This window comes from Sander lucioperca, chromosome 14 (assembly GCF_008315115.2).
Source record: "Sander lucioperca isolate FBNREF2018 chromosome 14, SLUC_FBN_1.2, whole genome shotgun sequence".
Classification (NCBI taxonomy): Eukaryota; Metazoa; Chordata; class Actinopteri; order Perciformes; family Percidae; genus Sander; species Sander lucioperca.
The window spans coordinates 15,317,835-15,334,981 of record NC_050186.1 but is presented as its reverse complement, the minus strand read 5'-3'; the positions used below and the strand labels follow the sequence as shown (position 1 = coordinate 15,334,981).

Below are 17,147 nucleotides of genomic sequence, written 5' to 3'. Positions count from 1 at the left end.
ATTGAGTATTCAGCATGCTGACAAGTATTTTCTGCTGACTTAAATAAACACACACAGACTATTCCCTAATGTCTCCAAAGTCAATCAGGGGGCTGCCCTGTCCTGGTTCCTTCCCTGTATCTGCAAGCAAGGTTGGGGTAGTCTAGGGGCTATGTGGTCATGGCCCGCTGGAGAGGCACAAATATGTGCTGAGGTCACCACTTTTACGACGTTCGGCAGTTTCCTCCCAGCTTTCTCAGGAAACCAGAGGGTAGGTAATGTGCTTGGCCAATATTTCTCCTGACTAGAAAGGGTTCCTGTTTTTTTGGAGGGGGTTGGAGGTTGGAACTGTGTGGAAACACTTGTGCCCTGCTTTACTGTAATTTACACACTACATAGAGTCCGTCATCTTGTGCGACAGAATACGATGACGTTGCTTCCTGCATTGCGAATTGCCCTACTGCTTTATGCTGTATTTTTTTAGACTGAAATGGTCAAGAGTATTGAAGGCAGTTGGGAGTTAAAAGAACAAAGTCGGACAGAGAGGATACAATCTAAGACTACCACAATTATGGACTGGAGATAAGTGGCTATCTTAGGTTCTGGTTGTGGTGGCAGCTGGTTCCAGGATTCACGCCCTAAATGTTGGATGTTTGGATTGCGGCCTTCCTGTAATAAACGGAGGAAAGGACACTTCCCATTAGATTGTCTCTGTCAGCATTCTATCATATAAATAAATCCTCTAATGTGTATGTGCTGACTTGTGCCATCTGTTTTCTTGAAAAGGGTCTCCAATACTTTTCCTTTTCCTACCAGAATCACCAGAGAGTTGTACATGAGTAAGTAGCATGCAACATGTTGTCCTGTATGCAGTTGCATTGGGTGTGCCACTAAACCACACAGACAATGAAACACATTCAGCAGAACAAGGAACCATCATTCTGACCCAACGTCATCAGACAGTGATGCTGGACCAGAGAGACACGTCATTGAAGATTAAAGGTTAACGGCCTTGAAATGTATACGAGAAAACATCTTTTGCTATCCCTGATTTGATTATGTACAGTGTATGAATATTCTTGCATTGATATATATCAGAAAAATGAAACCAAGCATAATATAAATTGCAAATGTTATATGCCAGATGTGACGCAGCAACATCTGTACAGATACATGCCAATCATTCTGGGGGTCTGCAATTCTGAACAAAAGTCTGATGATGATAAGAGGTTATGAAAAAGATAATTCCAGTGGTTGGTGACTGAAGGGGAAAGACTCTCAGTTAGTCAGTTATCTGGCTTCTGAGGAGCGCATCTCCTAAAAACCAGCCGCTGTCAGCAGAACACAGGATACTAAGGCAGGAAGGACGTCCTTCCTCTGTCCCTATCTCTGTCATTCTCAGATCGCAACCAATGTACAGTGTACTGTACATCTCTTAAACGTCAGAAAGTTTTTGGGGTGTCAGAACTATATATATATATATATATATATATATATACTATATATATATATATATATATATACTATATACTATATATGAGTAGGATCTGGGTTGAAGTAATAGGTCCAGATGTGATTGTTACATCTGGATGGTTGGCTCTGTGATGGTTTCAGTCTTTATAGCACCAACAGGTTTATAAAAGTTGGCAGAGTTGCTATGAATTCGAAAATGCATGCTCATGTGTGCAAGTGAAATCTCCAACAGCCTGTTCCGGGGGATGTGATGAAGTCAGATTTGCGATGAGATGTAAAACTAAGCAGCAGGATAACTCTTAGTTTTAGTTTTCCTATAAAATATCTGATTTTATTTATTAATTTGACTTTGCTTGGGTTGAGGTGAGAAGAGCAGATGTTCTTACTCTTTTGTAGGCAGCTTGGCATGGTGAACCACTTTCATTGATAAAGCCATTTTATTTGTCTCCTAACTCACCAAAGGAAACATTGGGGGCGGGGGGAGTGTCTGACCATGCTGATAGTTTTGATTGTGAGTGCAGAAATGTCGAGATTTCTTAATGAATGTAAAAATGAATACTGATGCTCTCATGCTGCTCCAACACCACTTCCTATACACACCAATGGATTAGATATCATCAGCATATAGGGAACGTTTTTTGTTGTTTAATCAATAAGCTAACAGTAACATCATCACAAAACCAATAGTGTTGTTAGGCCACCAGCTGAGCTTTCAATAAACTGCAGTCAAACAGACACCACAGTATCAGCTGTGGGATGTTCATCTGGTGTTTAGGTTACCGTCATTTAAAAGTTGTCTGCTATTTAAATTATGATTCATTGCTAGGTAATGGCTCTCTATAGTTAGAAAAACACACATTTACAGAAGTGAAACCTACCGTTCTACAGGAAAAAGCTACATGGACATCACTTCTCATGTTAGTGCATATCTCACTGTTGATGTATACTGTTGTTAGCTATACAGATGGTCGATCTCCTTTCCCAATAATTTGTTTCTATTTCTTTGGTTTTTCTGTCTTTGTCTTTTTCACTGTGACTGTCCCTGCTTTAACTAAGCCCCCGGTTCTTCTCTTAATTATCCAAAACAAACATCTATTAATGCTTCTGCAAACATGGAACAAAACATTTCCTGTGTGACTTGAGGATTTTCTTCCTGGGAATATCATAACTGGCACTCAGTGCTCAGAACAGCAAATATAAAAACGGTCATTACACGTCTGAATCACTACATGGTATCAAAAAGCAAAATAGATATTTATACTAACCCATTTTCAGCCATCGGTTGATGGTAATTGCAATAACACTAGTGCATGGCAAAGGAAATGTAGTGCCTGGTCTTTCAAAAAAATGTGCTGTGTTAGCAACAGTGGAGCTTTCCTCTCTGGTTTGGACTCTTCTTTCCCCTCACTCCGTCTACACTTAGAATATGTACTCCTCAGTGTACATAACGTTTAGATGATATGAATGAGCTTTTTAATTTGAAAGTCATCCAATACTGTGGACCCAGACCCACCATGTTGAGGAAAGGTGGGATATTAATGGGTTTCTGGTTACCAAGCACAAATGTTGAGCAACAAGGAATCCTTGCTTCATCTCATTTTCAGCATTTGCCAATTTCTAGCCATTCTGCCCCCTTACACAAGAGTCATACTGAAAAATATGCTGTATTGAATATAACAATTTAAAATGAAATAGCTAATTGCCTATTTTTAGACATTACTTAAAGTAATATGCACCTTTTTTCTATTTACCTATTTGTTATACCCAAATGGAAAAGCTTATAACAAAAGAACTGCAAGGCCAAAATGCATAAACAAGGCTGCATTTGAATCATAAATTCTTATAGTTTCTGACATTGTGATTGCTTAGCATGTGATTAAAACACTACATCAGTTCACACATGGTTCAGAACGGTTTTTGGTCCTCGTCTATAATAAATAATTTTCTAATCACAATATCTAAGACATGCTTATGCCACACTATGTGAAACCTATCATCTACATCTTGTCAACACCTGTATACAGTTTCAGACCTGAGGCCTAACCTTATTGGAGCTAGGGAGTTTTCTGTAGGCCTATTGCTGTGTTCCAGACACAATTTTTAGTCTGTAAGTTACGACTTTAAGTTACGACTCACGACTTGGTAGCATTCCAGGCAAAGTCACGACAAACCCTTCTAGCTAGCGTTAGCTAGCGGCTACCTAACGTTGACGTTAGCTAGCGCTAGCTCATACTAGCAATTTCTAGTTGGCGACGTATTTTGGGCTTCATTTAATAAACATAACCTGTAGTAGTACACAATCGTATGTGTATTGTTTTGATTACAATGTGCGGAATTACTTTACGTTGCCTATTTATTTCTATTTCTCACCGTTAATCAAAGGCGTCTGTACAGCATCAACATGTGTGTGTGACGTCAAAAACTGTAACTGGGAGTACAACGATCTGGTACGAGTTCACGGGTAGTAAGTTACGGTTTGACTGCCGTTCCAGGGCACTTTCACAGGTAAAGGGATGTGAAAACACGGGTTACGGGTTGCCTGGAACACAGCACGTGTTGTCACTGGTGTCCCTCCAAAATCTCTCCAAGTGAACAAATTGTGCTAAATGCTTTCAATTATTTCTGTGAAACATTACTGAAGCATTTAGATGACTATAAAATCCTTTGACATTCATTCAAACATTGCTGATCATCTTTGTTCTCACAAAACGCATGCATGACACATGACGCAGCCCGTTGACGTTCCACACTGGGAGCGCATGCTGGATGTCGGGGGGCTTTCCCAGGCCGAAAACTTACCAGCAAAAGGTGGGGATACTTTCATGTGTAGCGAGGAAAACAAGCATACCAAGTAACCCGGTGCAGGAAGAGGAGTCGGAATAAGTTCGGTGAACAAGTTCGCCGACAGTGAGCGATGGACTCCATAGACGTTATTCAGAACTTGGATTCATTCTTATGAAAAACCCTAGATGAATATAAATTAGGCAGCAATGGACCCATATTTAGCATTTAGGACCAGCTCACAGGTAGGGAATCGTCATAACGATGTGTAATAGTTAGCATGTCCACATTGAAACAAGTTTTACACTCTTTAATACTTAAAGGTGCCGTAGGTAGGATTGCGAAGATCCAGGACTTAGCCAAAAGATTTGAACATCGACAACTTCTCAGTCCCTCCCCCCTTTCCGCTAAAGCCCAAAATGGTCTCCTAAGCCCCTCCCCCCACAAGGGAGAATGAATGCATGTGCATGAGCAGTGATTGACACACAGTTAGACACCCCCACCCCCCTGGCCCTGATTGGAGCATCTGAACAGGGAGCGGTGAATTTTGCAAATCACACTACAGGCTGTAGGTGGTGCCAGAGGAGCCGGATTATTTTTTTAAATTACCTGCTTCATACAGTTCTACTCGAACATAGAGTCAGTTTCAGCAAATATGACAGAAAGTTAGTTTTATAAGGCTTACCTACTGCACTTAATGCGAAACATCCAAACTACTGTCGTCAGCGAATCATTGAGTTTAAAACACCCTCCCCCCCCAGGCATGCACCTAACATTACCTCCTCCCCCCACATCTTATTTTTAATGCACAAATGAAGGAACTGGCTGGATCCCATTTCACTGGTTCAATAGCGTTATATTTTATGATTAATGTTACATGTGCCAAATACAATTGATTGTTTGATCTGTTGTTATTATAAAAATGTGTATTTTTGCTGCTTAAATTTGTGATGTCAAATCTCTTACACATCTCTTTTATTATTTAGTAATGAGACCATACTGTCTTGACGAAACCACAAATTTTAAAATGTTTTTAAAAAGTGCAAAAATCGTAGGAAAGCAGAGGTTGAAGTGGGGACGAAAATTGGCCAGCATTTTTAAAGCAAATTAATCAGATCTATTTTTTTATGACACATTTTTCATGACCCACTTACTGTGTAACGTTAGGCTATATGACCGATGGTGATATTCTCTTAAACGTGAAGAGACCGCCCCTCTTCCAGTTGAAATCTGCAGTGAGTTAGGTCTGTCAGTCAGTAAAGGGTTAAAGTGGGAGTTTGCAGCAGTCTCTCCTTTCTGTCCACGACAGTTAGCGGAAAACATCTGACTGCTGCTCGTTTTCAGAAGGCTGTGTTTGGTTTTACTCATTTTGTGCCGGAGCCGCGGAGGCATCACGGGAACAAAAATCACTGTTTCGAAAGCAGGATTTCAACATCTTACTGCGCGCTTTCAAACAGGTAGGTCCCTGTGTTGGTAACATTTTCCATCCATGCATTAATTAAGGATCCACCAAAGGATTACAGGTAGTCTTTTTTAAAGTAGAGCTACACAAATGCTGGTATTTGAGTTCGCCCATAAAAGCCACAATAAAAATGAGTTTTAGGTTTGTGGGAGTTGCTCTTCAGTCTAAAACAAACCTACAAATCAATTGGTTTTTCAGTAACTGTACCTTCCTACACATCTCTGTGGGAGGTAAAACTTCACTCCATGTTTTCATATGTAGGCTACTCATTTCCTTTCCTGTCTTAACTGTTGGGATAACAAACAATATAAATCACTTTTCTCCCCCTAAGTTTTCTTTCCAGAACACACTCTTCTAGCTGCAACCATGTTAACAAACATGTTTTTGTTTTTGTTTTTTTTTATCTTGAGAAAATATATGATGCAGTATGTTTTTAAGTTGCATCTCCTATCCATATACCTATCCTAGTTTTAGTGCAAAACATTTTTCATTTAGTATGAAAGTGTTTGCATGGCCTTTGTGTTCATAGTGGGCCTATGGTATTTCACCATCTCATTGACTTGCAGACTGAGTCATTCCCTGATTTCCTCCAGATGTGCACTAGTTTACGTTTCCTGACGGCCCAGGATTGTGACATTTCTGCCCTTGCGCTGCAGTTATTCTGCTGACAAATATGAATTTACACTTGTGCTCTGTGGTTAAGTGTTATTTGTGCCGTGACACTGGTGGATGCTGTAAAAAGCTCTTCTTCTCATCCTTCATCTGGTAGTAGTGACTTCCTTTTGAGTAAGTTGTTAAAATGTAATCCTTTATCTCAAATCTGCAATGAACTGCTGACATTTCAACCTTTTTTTATTAGCCTGTCCTCCAACTAGTGTGACTCTGACACCACCGTTTACTGGAAAAGTGCAATCATGTGTCACACTCGTGTAAATGGAGCAGCAACAAGTGTTTAGGCTTATGTCTGGTTTTTCTACACTTCTTCGCACAGCAACAAAAACAGAATGCGTGTCTCTGTGCAGTTGCAGGAGTTTAAATGTCATCATGACGAACCAAACATACAAGGGCTTAGTACTCACCCTGCTTGTTTCCTTGACTTCAAAACTGGTACTGGTGGATGAAAAGACGTTTTTATTGTTTTTACAGCTGCACAGTACAGTAGCTCTTGTGGTGCAACCCTCATTCCAACAGCAATTAAAAAAATCATTTCTTGAATAAGAAAAAAATACTCAATTGAAAATCCAACTTTGCCCCTTCTATTTTGAATAGCTGTTTTTTTGTTGTTTTTTTAAATAGAATCTCTGTATAGGCTACATGTGTCAGTCTCTGTTATAGTCAAAGTGATTTTATAGAGAGGTAACACACTCAGTGACCTGAAAGTTCCTATCTGTTATCTCATCCTGTATGGCTCTCATTTCCTTTATGGATCAAACTAATGACCTGCCTGATTGATTCCATCATAAACAGTACCTTCTTACTGTCTTAAAGGTAATGTTACTTTAGAGATGTTCCGATACCGATTGGTATTGCCTCCGATACTGCCTAAAATGCTGGTATCGGTATCGGGAAGTACTGGAGTTTATGCACCGATCCGATACCACGTAATAAAGCCCTAAAGAAAATCTACGTTAAAGTAGTTTATTTATGTTCTTTTTCCGTTATAACTGACTGTCAAACTGGATAAAAAAATAAAGTTCTGTGGCATTCATTGTTTGTGTTTGTTCATGTTTCACAAAGAGTTTAACCTGAGCCAGACCGTACAACAAAGATAGAAATCATATCACATCCATACAGGGATAGTAGTATACAGTTGTTAAAACATAATAAAATATATGACACAGTGGTATCGGATTAGTACTCGGTATCGGCCGATATGCAAGTTCAGGTATCGGAATCGGTATCGGGAAGCAAAAAATGGTATCGGACCATCTCTACTTTATTGTCACATACACATACATGTAGCGAAATTCATTCTCTACATTTAACCCATCCCTCAAGGGAGCAGTGGTCAGCCATTTATAGCGCCCGGGGACCAACTCCAGATCTGAGCCAAATGGAAACCAATGAATTTGCATCATCACTCAGTTTTTTTTGGGGATTGTTGTCCTTGTTGTGGATCATTTTGACTGATTCCACAGTATATTAAGTGTATGTTTTTTAAGTCGCTTGAAAACACTCTGGGTAAATGATCATTCCATTTCCAAAAGGCTGCAATTTCCGTTTGTAGTTACTTTGCTGGGCATCACAAGATCTTTTGCTCTGCTAGCGTAAGATTAACCTCAGGTAATTGCTCAACCTTTGCCCACTTTCAACCTTTGGTCTGTCCTACAATACACAGCCTCTTTACACTGTTAGTGCAGCCAGTGTAGCCTCTGGTACTCTTTCTGAAAGGTATGTATGTCCCATGCAAAGCCATGTTTGTGTTGGTTGTATTCCAATGGTTGTGCAGAGCAGGAGTACTTAATGGCCTTTTTTTGTCTGAATGGTTGTTGTTGTTGCTGTTGTTGTTGCCACTTTGTTGTGATCGTTTGATTCATTGAGTGACTATATGGTGGTAAAAGAAGTTTGAAGGTTGCTGTGACGTCCACTTTGCTACTGTCCACTGTGATGTTGTTTTTGCCTCATGTGATATTGCCTTGTGTTTCCTGCACAGTAAGTGCTATTCATTACTGTTCAGCGTGTTGGCAGGCAAATTGATGATGATGTTATTGTCGATGTGCAGATACATATGATGTTGCTTCTGAGCCACATTTAGCACAGGATGTTGATTATTGATGGCATTTGAATAGGTGTGACAACAAATCACATGCTGTGACAGTACAATTACAAAATGTGTCTTTCTTTGTCCATCTGTGCAGTTATAGTGGTACGTACCTAGTTATTATCCATCCTTAATAAAGCTCCCTAAATTAATATCTGTTTCGATGGCAGGAGAACAATATATTTGTAAAAAGGTGACTGTGTGCAGGACCTTCTTTATATTTAGGATAATTCACTCCTTTACAGGGCTAAACAACTGACTGTGTGTGTGTGTGTGTGTGTGTGTGTGTGTGTGTGTGTGTGTGTGTGTGTGTGTGTGTGTGTGTGTGTGTGTGTGTGTGTGTGTGTGTGCGTCTTCTCGTCCTTATGGAACCATCATGTGTTATAGGTCATATGTCTTGCTATGCTTCTGCATCTCAAGAGTGTTTCTGTGGTTGTAAATGTTTACTGTGGATTGTTAACATATTTCATTCTTTATGATGTGCAAAAAATCTTTTCAGCAGCTAGGTACAAAACCTTTTTAGCACTCACTTTAAACATTTACAGTCCAATATTTTGTTTGCAGTTTCACCAAGAGAGTGCGGATTGACTTTTTCATCTCCACCTTTTTTTGTCTCTCACCACACGCATGGTACAACTTCACTTTTTCTGCTCCAGGCAAATACCAAGGAAAGCATGTGTGGGTGTTAAGAGTCATCTGTTTGGTTGACCTCGCTGCCCCTGAACACGGAGCTGCCGCTTGCCTAACCCCCCGACTGTCCACTTGTCCAGTGAGACTCACTCCACAGCATGTCTGCAGAGGTGGAGAACAGCGTGCCCGTCCCTCCCGATCCCAGCATCGCATCCCCATCTACAGCCTCGACCAACACCCCTCCCACCTCCCCTACATCAGCCACATCCAAGGTCCCTTTCAAGAAAGAGAAGAAGAAAGGTTAGTGATGGAAGACGCAATGACATGATAATGATCATGCTGGGATTTAGACATTGGATTGACTATATCATTTTTGGGGTCTGATCTTGTAGAAATCATAATGTTCTTGATTCCTTTTTATTTTACAGTCCCAGAGAAGACAGATGAGTACCTGCTGGGCAGGTTTCAAGGGGATGGCGTAAGGTACAAGGCCAAGCTGATTGGCATCGATGATGTTCCAGAGGCCAGAGGAGACAAGATGTGTCAGGACTCCATGATGAAACTTAAGGTGCAGCATAGGCCCCCCGACTGTGCCCTGCTGTCTTTAAAACTCATTTTAAAGCTGGTATCGCTAGCATTTTTCAATTAATAATTCATCTCTGTGGTGGGTGTCATAGACACATTTGTACTGCAGAGGGCGACAGTGTGCACAAATGTAACAAATATTAGCTTTGAATCACAAGTAATGTGCTTACTCACAAAATAGGACTGTGCAATTAATCAAAATTTTAATCGTAGTTACTTTATTTTTTTTATTTATTTGTTTAATTAAAAGGGACAATGCACATCAATTTTTTTTGCTTACACTCAAAATGTAAATGTGCCAGAGTTAGCAAAAAAGCTAATTTTCATCTGTAGTCCCTTGGCAGGTCAACACATCATCATATTACATTAATAAAAAAGAATGCAAGAAGGATAGAAGGCAAATTAAGAAAGAAGGGAAAAGAGAGAGGGACAAAAAATAAAATAAAAAATACGATTTTGGCTCCTAATGATTATGAAAAAGTGAAAAATGAATTTTTCTGAATGAAAAGTATTAAAGGAAATGTCCAAGGTGTTTGCACTTTTAATTTGTTTAACTGTTCCACTGTTTGTTAACTTCAATAAATGCAACATCTTTCCAAAAGTCAATGAGGAATTGTGTTAAATAATCCTGATTTAAATATTGACCAAAATAATCGTCATTATGATTTTTTTCCATAATCGAGCAGCTCTATTACAAGAGATAGAAAACCATAATGGTATGTATTATTTATGTGCCACCAGGGTATGGCAGTAGCTGCTCGGACCCAAGGCAAACACAAACAGAGGATCTGGATCAACATTTCCATGTCGGGAATCAAGATCATTGATGAGAAATCGGGAGTGAGTTCTGCCATTTTCTTTCCATTACTGTCACGTCACACAGTATACGGTTCATTCGATTTGGTTTGGCCCGCTAATAAAGCTTTTGTCCTTATGACTCAGGTGATTGAACATGAGCATGTGGTGAATAAGATCTCCTTCATCGCCAGAGATGTAACAGACAACAGGGCGTTTGGATATGTGTGCGGAGCAGAAGGGCAGCATCAGTTCTTCGCCATAAAGACTGCACAACAGGTAACGCTCCCACATAAACACATGCAAACTCACACATCGGCGCTCGCCAACAAAAACTGCATGAACAACAAAGACAATTGGGCAACAATGGCAGTGTCTCTCTGTCACCATACAGGCAGAGCCCCTGGTCATTGATCTGAAAGACCTCTTCCAGGTCATCTTCAACCTGAAGAAGAAAGAGGCAGAGGCCTCACAGAAGGTAACTGCTTTAGAACGAGTTGACTTTAAACTGGAAAAAGTATTTTTTTTAATTTTTTTTCAAAAGTTGGACAGTGTGAACATTTTCTTTCTGAAAGAAAAGCATTTTGGTGTGGTCATCTGGCAGGGCTGACAGGGTATATACTGTATGTACCTCTGGAATGTCAACACTGCCTCTTTGTGTTCTTTCAATAAATCACATCTTTAGACATTCCATTGAAATGATGCGAAATGACACATGCCTCATTGAATTGAGAAAATAAGTATAGTCATTAACAGTCTACCTCTGTTTGCAGGGGGAAAGCAGCAGCACTGTAGTTGAGGTAAGCAACTTGGAAGCGCTTGTTTACATCCAACAGCTTCTCTAACTCCGTCCATAACCTTTTGCTTTTCTACCTTGTTTCCAGAATGGAGGTGGTGCCTCGCTAGGTATGGATGGTGAAGTGAAAACTGCTCAAGTAAGTGTTTCTGCTCTGTTGTGTTGTGCAGCTTAACAGTAAAATAACATACTACTAATTTATAGTAGCTGGATAAATACAGTATGTTTCTATTTCTCTTTGACATCCAGCCAGTGGAGCAGCTTGACCTGTTTGGAGCCATGTCGACCCCTCCAGACATCCAGGCTCCAAATGTAAGTGTGGTGCCATGAAATGTTCCCTCTATCTGGACAACATCATGGAATTGAACTTAGTCAATGAAGTGTAGCTGGGTATTTTACAGTATTATACGTATAATGCATACTTTATATGCATCTTAATTACTGTTAATAGACTGTTGAAGACTTATCCAAACCTTTCTTTTAATGGTAAGATTTTTTGAAAACAGGGAAATAGTAATAATGATGAATTCATTATCAAACAATATAATTTGCTACATGCTGCCTCTTGTCAAACATGTTTCTAATATGTGATTTAGAAGAAAAAAATCATCTCAGCTCCTCCCAGATCATTCTATGTGTGAACTCAATTCTAAAAAGGCCACCATTTTTGTGTTCAATTATTGTGTATCAGATTTGATTTTTTTATAAATTCAAAGTTTTTGACTTCAAAGGATCTTTTTAAGAATTGAGTTTGAGCTTCTTGTATACCAATTTCATTGTTGTTCATCAAACCTTTAAAGCTGCTACAAGTAGACTCTATAAAAGAGACATTTACATTGGCTTTGGTGACACCTGGAGTGTTATACTGGTAGTGTTTTACAACACTGTTGCTGGGCCAATTCACTAGCTGAGTTTCAGGTCAATGAGTTAGTGCTGACTAATGCATAGTTACGTGCCTTGCTGCTGTCCAAGGCAAGTAAGAAACAACTTAATTTTTCAAGTTGGAATATGGACTGTAGACTTTGCTTCACCATAAAGTTTAATATGACATTGATTTTTAGGTAAATATTCTACAGGTAGCAGCTTTAAATTGTCTTTTCACACCATGTGATTCATTTTTCATTTTGTTAACACGTGTTTGTCTCCTTCTGCAGAACTGATTCATAAATCTTTCTTTTTTTTCTCTCCCACTGTCCCTCTCATGTTAACCAGGGATCTAATGATATTCTCTTGCTGGACTTTTCTGCTGAAGTTGACAGCAATCAGAATTGCATAAAGGGAACCTCCTTTGTAACTTCCTGTGCCCCTGACCGTAGGGCATCTCCCCAGACAGAGAATCCTTTTTCCTCAACATTTGGCTACTTTCCAACCCCAGACAGTGACCCTTTCAGAGACGACCCCCTTTCTAAATCACCAACTTGGTCGGAACCCGATAATTCACAGATCTCCCTCAGCACCACTAATCACCTAAACAGCACTGCTGGCAACACTTGTAAGACAATTATTAACGGTGGTTTGAATGGAGACTCTGAACACCTCAGTCAGCAGATAAATGACTTATCCAGTAAGACCATGATCCTCGCTCTCAGTAACGGACAGTGGCCACTAGGGGGCAAAATAACTCGGGGCAACCCAATTACCATGATGGACGGGAATGAATCTGGAACAGTTCTCTCAACCAAAAACCCATTTTTTGACTCCTCTTTGAAAACTACCCCTGTCTCTAATGGCATAACTCATCACCCACAACCCCCAGTCACTCATAGCAAGGATTCAGTTGTCATAAGCCCGCCTCCGCAGAGCTCTAAGTCTGGACGAGGTCGAAGGAGCGCAAAGGTGAAATTCCATTGCTAGATGAATCATAGTAGAGTTGCATGCGTGATGCCTATAAATGGGTTTAATGCACATTTCCCAGAGTATAATTAGGTTGCTAACATCTCCCTTTCTGAGCGTATGGGTTTTGCACTGGTGTCTGACAGGATATGTCAGAGGATGCTGTTGGTTAATGGCCTGTTGTTTGTATCCATTCTGTCTTCATGCATGCACTGTTGGTCACATATTTCTCTAACTAGCTTGCATAAATGGCACTTTGACTGTGCGCCTGAACAATCGACTGTACCTTTTGTCATTGCTGCTCTAAATCTATTTTCTAACACCATGCTTCAGTGATGAAAGCATTGGTAAGTGGCAAAGCATGAATATCTGTCAATGTTAATGTAATACTGTAGTAAGTATGTCTGGCTACATACTTATAGAAAAAAATTGTTAAAGGTTGGTATAATTTCTAAGTACTGTGTAGTTTATTTATAGAGTTATCATGTATACATTTATGTCAAAAGGTGCAACAATACACTAATAAATATATTTATTGTATATATCATATTTTTGTTTTATTTTCTGTGACTAGTCCACAGCAAGTGACCTGTTTGGAGCAGAGCTATTTGCTGCTCCTGGTCATTCTGAAGGGTCACCTGCCTCAGGGGACCTTTTCAACAGTATACCTGCCAACTCCACTTCCTCCTCCATAGCTGCTCTGGGTAATACACAGGAGGGGAACTTTGTGACTTATCCAGATATTACGATGTTGTTTAGGCTTTACATTCCATTCCCACTTTCATATTCCTTTTTCTTTATATTCAGGGAATCTTCAGTTAGGTCCTCCAGCCAGCACAGGTATCCCTGCTGCAGGCATGTGGGGAGCCTCCGTTGCTGCACCTTCCATGTTCCCCATGCCAGGAGTGACCTCTCCCGCTCCTAGGCCCACCTACCCACAGCCATCTGCCTTTGGTGGCCTACCCATACCGCCCACAGCCTGGGGCCAGCAGGTCCCCTCTCACTACAGTTCCGCACCCTTATCCCCACCCCACCTCAACTGGGTCCAGCCTCCACCAGCTGGTCCACTTGGTGCTCCAGGTTGGGGTCAGCCCGCCATGACCAATCCTTTCCAGACTGGCCAGTTCCCTGGAATGGTTGACCAGCAAGGTCCGTCCCGCCCTCCTCCTAGGCCACCTGTTAAGGAGGCCCCTCCAAAGGTGGAGAACAGTGCCTTCACAGCTTTGGACCCTCTTGGAGATAGAGAGAAGAAGACTGGAAAGGACATGTTCAAGGACTTCCAGATCGCCAAACCCCCTGCCATCCCAGCGAGGAAAGGGGAGCTGGGGTCCAACTCTGCTCCAGCCCCCAACAGCAACGAAGCCGGGGCATTTGATCAGTACTTTTCCAGTAAAGTGGGCCTGGCTCAGGATAATGCAGATCATGATGACTTTGATATCAATCAAATGTCAGCAGGTGTTAACGGTAAACCAACCACAATTATGCAAGTTGACGTGTATGTGACTGTGAGATTTGCCGCTAACTGTATCCTCTGTCTTAATGTGCCTGTTTAGATGTTACTAAACCAGCTCCTGCTCTAGCTGCAGCCCCAGCTCCATGCTTTAACCCTGGCCTCCTCGATGCCGCCTTCTCTTCTGTTCCCATCGCAAACAATTTGGCACCGGTCCAAAGACAAGGCCCCAATCAGGACATGTTTGATAAAGCATTTGGGGCTCCAGATTCCAGTCTTTTTGGAGTGCCACCTGTAGCCATGGTACAGAGATTCACACAGACGCATATTTACACCATATCTAGTGTCACTGTAATCATTTGTAATCTGTGGCCTTTTTTCTCAATCTTACAGCAGACTGCTGCTGTTGGTCAGACTTCTGGTTCAGCCGCTGCTTTTGGGGATCCTTTTGGAAATCCTTTTGCTTGACCATAACTTTGTCGATAAGTAAGTATGTGTTCATGTTTATTACTTTACTGACTTCTTCTAAACAGGCTATAACTTTTTTTTTCCCTCTTCTCTCTGCCCTCACAGTTGAAATGGAGCAAATGGAGATCTTCACATCAAATAACATCTTTGGGACAAGCTGCTACAACGTGCGCAAGACAATCCAAATGATGAAATGATGAACTTTTCTAACTCTTGTCCCAGACCCACCCTTCTTACACCTCCACCTCTGATGCTGTTTTTTTCTATCCAATCAGTAGTTCCCTTATTTCTAAAGACCACTGATCTAAGAAGTAAATGTTATGTCCTGATCTGCTGAAGGAAGAAATGTGATGTGTGAGAGAAGGCATGTCCAAAGAGGTTCACTATTGATACTGTCTGTGTTAAAGAAATAAAGTAATTCAGTCATAACGCTGCAAGGTGTTGACAAGTCCATTGCCTTCTTCAGACTGAGTTAGTGAATCATCAGTGTGCAGTAGATGATAGATACACATGACAAACACATATTATGATAGATATTTATATGGGCTATGTCTATGATTACTAAAGTTCCATATCATTAAACTATATATATATATATATATATATGTGTGTGTATATATATATATATATATATATATATATATGTGTGTGTGTATATATATATATATATATGTGTGTGTGTATATATATATATATGTGTATATATATATATATATGTATGTATATATATATACATATATATATATATATATATATACATACATATATATATATATATATATATATATGGGCTGTCAAAATAACGCGTTAATTTCGATTAATTTGAGAAAAAATAACGCAGATTAATCCATTCCATATTGACGTTTGACCCGGAGCCGTTCTAGCCACCATTGGACTGTAAAATGAAGGAGGGAGACGAGAATGTGCTGCCTGGATCATTAATTGGAACATTTACTTGTAAAAATCTTTTTCCTGCCAACCCTGGCTACCGAAATCTGGTGCCACTGATATGTCTGCTCTTCTCTCTGGTGCTCTGAAGACGATACAGGCAACACAAACACCGCTGCATGTGACGCTAGTTAACACTATAATCAACAGCAGCTAACGTTAGCCTACCGCTAGCTAGTTAACACTATACTCGACAGCAGCTAACGTTAGCCTACCGCTAGCTAGTAGCTGGATTAAACACTGTTACAATGCTGACAGCTAACGCTGAACGGTGTAAAGTTTGACTGTGTTTTACTGTAGAGGACTGTGACTCAACAGCGGGATGTAACAATCTGCAGCTGCCGAGCTGCCGTCGGAAAAACAACACAGACACAGTTCAATGAAACTGGTAAACTACAGCTTCGTGGTGCATTTGAAGTTATTGTAAATGTCCTTGGTGGTTGTTTTTGTCGTTCAACAGCAATTTACTAGTGAAATAAGTTATTGTTATACATTATTATTAAATCATTTAATTTTGACCATATGGCCTTAGCAATAAACAAGCCGTTCTTTAATGTCACAGACTGTTGTTTAGTACCCTTTTTTTTTCTTTTCCTTTTTTACTTTCTTAAAAAGTATCGGTTCAGGCACCGTTAATTATGTATGCGATTAATTTCGCTTAATTAATCACAGAGTCTATAATTAATTAGATTAATTTTTTTAATCGATTGACAGCCCTAATATATATATATATATATATATATATATATATATATATATATATATATATATATACACAAGATTTTAAATAGCCACCTAATGGAGTATATAGACTAAAAAAAGGAAGAAGTATCAGATCTTTAGATACAGTACCACAGTGGAAAAATTCTCTATTATAAGTAAAAGCTGTGCAGTCAAAATATTAAGTAAAATATATTAAGTATTATCAGAAAACTGTATCAAAAGTAATAATAATGCAGTTGATGACTGGATAAGTGATTAATGTGCAACCACTAATCACTTTCATAAACTGTTAAAGTGGAGCTAATTTGAAATACTTTATATTACTAGTTTCATGTGTAACAATGCATCGTATAAGCTATATAAGCTTGATATTGTATTTACGACTTTACTCTAAAATCTGTGGAGGAAAAAGTACAATACATTGTACAGTACATAACTGAAGCAAAGTATTGGTATAAATTAG

General features: G+C 39.8%; 1 protein-coding gene across 8 annotated transcripts; it reads left to right on the top strand.

Annotated features, from left to right (window-relative positions):
• The first annotated feature begins 5,448 nt into the window (after positions 1–5,448).
• dab2 (DAB adaptor protein 2) lies at positions 5,449–15,450 on the top strand. 8 transcript variants are annotated; one of them, XM_035991596.1, is made up of 15 exons: positions 5,449–5,694; positions 9,125–9,386; positions 9,515–9,654; positions 10,413–10,511; positions 10,614–10,745; positions 10,861–10,944; positions 11,240–11,266; positions 11,351–11,401; positions 11,512–11,574; positions 12,475–13,098; positions 13,670–13,799; positions 13,903–14,559; positions 14,649–14,848; positions 14,939–15,031; positions 15,119–15,450. In XM_035991596.1, the coding sequence occupies exons 2-14, from the start codon at positions 9,245–9,247 to the stop codon at positions 15,011–15,013; spliced, it is 2,424 nt and encodes an 807-aa protein (XP_035847489.1). In that variant the 5' UTR covers positions 5,449–5,694; positions 9,125–9,244; the 3' UTR covers positions 15,014–15,031; positions 15,119–15,450. The 8 variants fall into 8 exon arrangements, with proteins under 8 accessions (XP_035847489.1, XP_031173591.1, XP_031173590.1 ...); XM_031317731.2 differs by having other exon boundaries at positions 5,480–5,690; positions 9,113–9,386; positions 14,942–15,031; XM_031317730.2 differs by having other exon boundaries at positions 5,481–5,690; positions 9,113–9,386; positions 14,939–15,035.
• The last annotated feature ends 1,697 nt before the right edge of the window (positions 15,451–17,147 follow it).

Bases quoted from the DNA above. Each gene is read 5' to 3' on its own strand.
- dab2 (XM_035991596.1), top strand. From the start codon at position 9,245: ATGTCTGCAGAGGTGGAGAACAGCGTGCCCGTCCCTCCCGATCCCAGC. The intron at 13,099-13,669 runs GTGAAATTCCAT...TTCTGTGACTAG, and splicing joins GAGGTCGAAGGAGCGCAAAG to TCCACAGCAAGTGACCTGTT. The intron at 14,849-14,938 runs GTACAGAGATTC...TCAATCTTACAG, and splicing joins GAGTGCCACCTGTAGCCATG to CAGACTGCTGCTGTTGGTCA.